The sequence below is a fragment of the Mesitornis unicolor genome, unplaced genomic scaffold, assembly GCF_000695765.1.
Source record: "Mesitornis unicolor isolate BGI_N332 unplaced genomic scaffold, ASM69576v1 scaffold42028, whole genome shotgun sequence".
NCBI classification, from domain to species: Eukaryota; Metazoa; Chordata; class Aves; order Mesitornithiformes; family Mesitornithidae; genus Mesitornis; species Mesitornis unicolor.
The window spans coordinates 1,577-4,477 of NW_010204654.1; the positions used below are offsets into that span (position 1 = coordinate 1,577).

General features: G+C 44.0%; 1 protein-coding gene across 1 annotated transcript; it reads right to left on the reverse strand.

Moving 5' to 3' along the window:
• Window positions 1-717: 717 nt before the first annotated feature.
• Window positions 718-1,371, reverse strand: MSX2 (msh homeobox 2; the record flags this gene model as incomplete). The annotated part of the gene is made up of 1 exon (XM_010191125.1): window positions 718-1,371. A coding segment is annotated over one exon (438 nt), but the record flags the coding sequence as incomplete, so codon positions are not given.
• Window positions 1,372-2,901: the final 1,530 nt, after the last annotated feature.

Here is a 2,901-nt window from a genome sequence, read left to right on the forward strand (position 1 = left end):
CTTCTTTCCCTAGAAAGCTTCCTACCCTCTCTCCTGGTTTTCAAAGAGCGTTGCAGAGCCAAGATTACCTGGCTGTAGCCAAAAATTACTAGGCATGCCAATTGGAAGAGATAAAGACCAGACTGCCTTATAACCCTCTCTTGTACTCCACCTCCCCTCACAGTGCTTTACAAATGCTGAAGCTATTTATACAGATAAAAGTGTTACAGGAGCCAATGAAGGATAAAGCTGTTGCTCTACATTTAGGGGCCCTGATGTTCATCTTGTAACGAACATCTGTCAAGGCTTGGGATGCAAAAATTTCCCCTATCCCCAGAAATGCAAGCACTTCCTGGCTCTGAACTTCACTCAGACTCTACTGGGTCTAGTTTCTATTTACACGGTGTGTCTAGCTATGGGCTCTGCTTTCTTTAAAAAAAAAAACACAAAAAAAACCCCAAAAACAAAACAAACAACAAAACCTTGATTATACCTTTTTATTTCCTGCCTCCTGCCCGCATATGAAGTGATGGCAAGTTAGAGATGGGTTTAGGGCATGCACCCCTCTTACTTTAAACATGTGTTGGGCCCCATCAGGAAGGTATCGGGAAATCTCTGCCTCTGTAAGATGAGGTTGTTTTTTCACCCATTCTTTTTTATTTTAGTTTTATGTGCTCTGTATAAAACCCTTACATTTGCTCAATTTTTTTGTTTGTTTTTACTTTTTTCTTTCTTTGAGGATTGGACTTAGAGCGCTCAGAGCACTCTCAGAAGACACCCAACCCATAGCATACAGAATGCCTTGCTTTGCTAACGCAAACTCCGATATGCTCAGGATGGCAGATAGAAGTGTGCAGAAAGAACGGCCAGTACTGGTCGGGGTACTGCCTTCTCAGGGTTGGATGTGATCCACCAGGAAGTCAGTCTCACTGTCGCTTTGTCTTTCTGATCTTCTTAGGATAAGTGGTACATGCTATATCCAACGGGAGTAGCATAGAGTCCAACGGGTGGGATAGGAAGCACAGGTCTGTGAAAAGGGTAGGATGTTCCATACAGTGAGGCAGCCTGGATGGGAGAGTTGATGGGAAAAGGGAGGCTGAACCCCGATGGCAACATGGGCTTCGCTGCCATTTTGAGCTTCTCCAGCTCAGCCTCCTGCAGTCTCTTGGCCTTGGCCCTCCGATTCTGGAACCAGATTTTGACCTGGGTCTCTGTGAGGTTGAGGGAGCTGGAGAACTCGGCTCTTTCGGCGATGGACAGATACTGCTTCTGGCGGAACTTGCGCTCCAGAGCCAGCAGCTGGGAAGTGGTGAATGGGGTTCGGGGCTTCCTATTTGTCTTGTGCTTCCTCAAGGTGCAAGCAGTGGGGCTCAGGTGTCCTGCAAGGAAGGGAAAGGCCAGTTATCACAAAAGCAGGGAGACCTGGGTGTTCTGGAGAGATGTGTTGCACTTGAAGAGGCTGGGGTGGGAAGCAAGGGCGGGGGGGTATGTGAAGGGAGCAAACCACCAGATGGTACCCTCAAAACAGGGGATCCTTTAGAAAGTGTCTCTGGAAATCTTTTTCTGGCCAAACTTATGTCCATAGAACTGCAGCAAATGTCCTGGGAGGTGACATGCTCAGTGATTTCAACAGGACAGCTTGTGGATAAACAGGACACAAAGGATTCACAGATACATGCACAGCAGATCACATTAGGAGTCACATCATAAGCGTCTAGAGCACACAAAAGAGCTGTCTTGTTAGCTGCGGAACTGGAGGTGTAACTCCAGTAAAGCACAGGACAAACATGTATGCAGAAGTAGGAGACTCACAAAAGGACAGTGGTGCAAAAGCCCAGCCCACCCCCACTACAGGATTTCTCTGCCAAGAGCCACAAGTCAACTCTATCTTTTTTTCTGACAGCTGAAGAAATGGGTTTGATAATTTTTGTGGTTTTGATAACTGGTCATTTTTCTTGCTATTTCTTCTCTGCTTGAAGCCAAGAGTAAGTTTAGCAACTTTTCAGTATATATTTTCTGGTCTTCAGCATCAAAAAAGAAAGCAGTGTACTTTTCATTGAACGTTTAGCTTTTATGACATTTGCCAATTAAAAAATAAACAAACAACAAAACAAATAAACAACCCCCCCAACAAACCACATAGCTGCATCTGTAGTCAACACAAGTCAGGAAATCTACCCTTTGTGCTTGGTTTATAACCCCAGCCAGGTTTGCCCGGGATGGCACATCACTGACTTGTCTCTAGATTAATTTTGCATTGCACTAATAATTTTGCAATCCAAAGAATAATTAAAAAGTGCGTGGCTGACTTGAAAAGCTTAGCAATTTGTCTGTGTTTTGGATCACTCCCAGTGTATTTGACAAGCCGCTCTGGCTCTCCCGCTTGACACAGAAAATGATACACAGGCTGCTCTTAAGAAGCTGCTAAATTTTGTACATGTAATATTGTCTGGTTCCAATGCTTGTCAGGATTCGCAAGTCGTGTTTTCTGAACCCCTTTCACTTTCCTCTTTCATTTTTTTTTAAAATATAGTAGACCACGAAGCTGTTTATGTGAATATCATAGAATTAAAAAAATCCCACGAGGAGAGTGCTCAAAAGTTCAGAAAGGGAAGGGAAAGAACAGCTACAGCAGAAAAAAGTTCAATTTCTCTTCTTACTCTTCTAGATACTGAACGCGAAAAATAAAGCCTCCTTAGAAAACAACTTGTCGAATATCGTCGTATAATCACACGGAGGCATTTTAATATTTACGGTGCTCACTGTGACGTTTGGTTCATTCCTAAAACTCCACTAAATTAAAACTCCACTAAGTCGACACTAAACTCAGTGCTGGTCACCCCTTTATTCAACTCTGTTTGTAAACGCAACCCATTTCTTTCCTCAGAGGGAAGCTCTCCAAAGCCCCAGATAAAGGGGGGG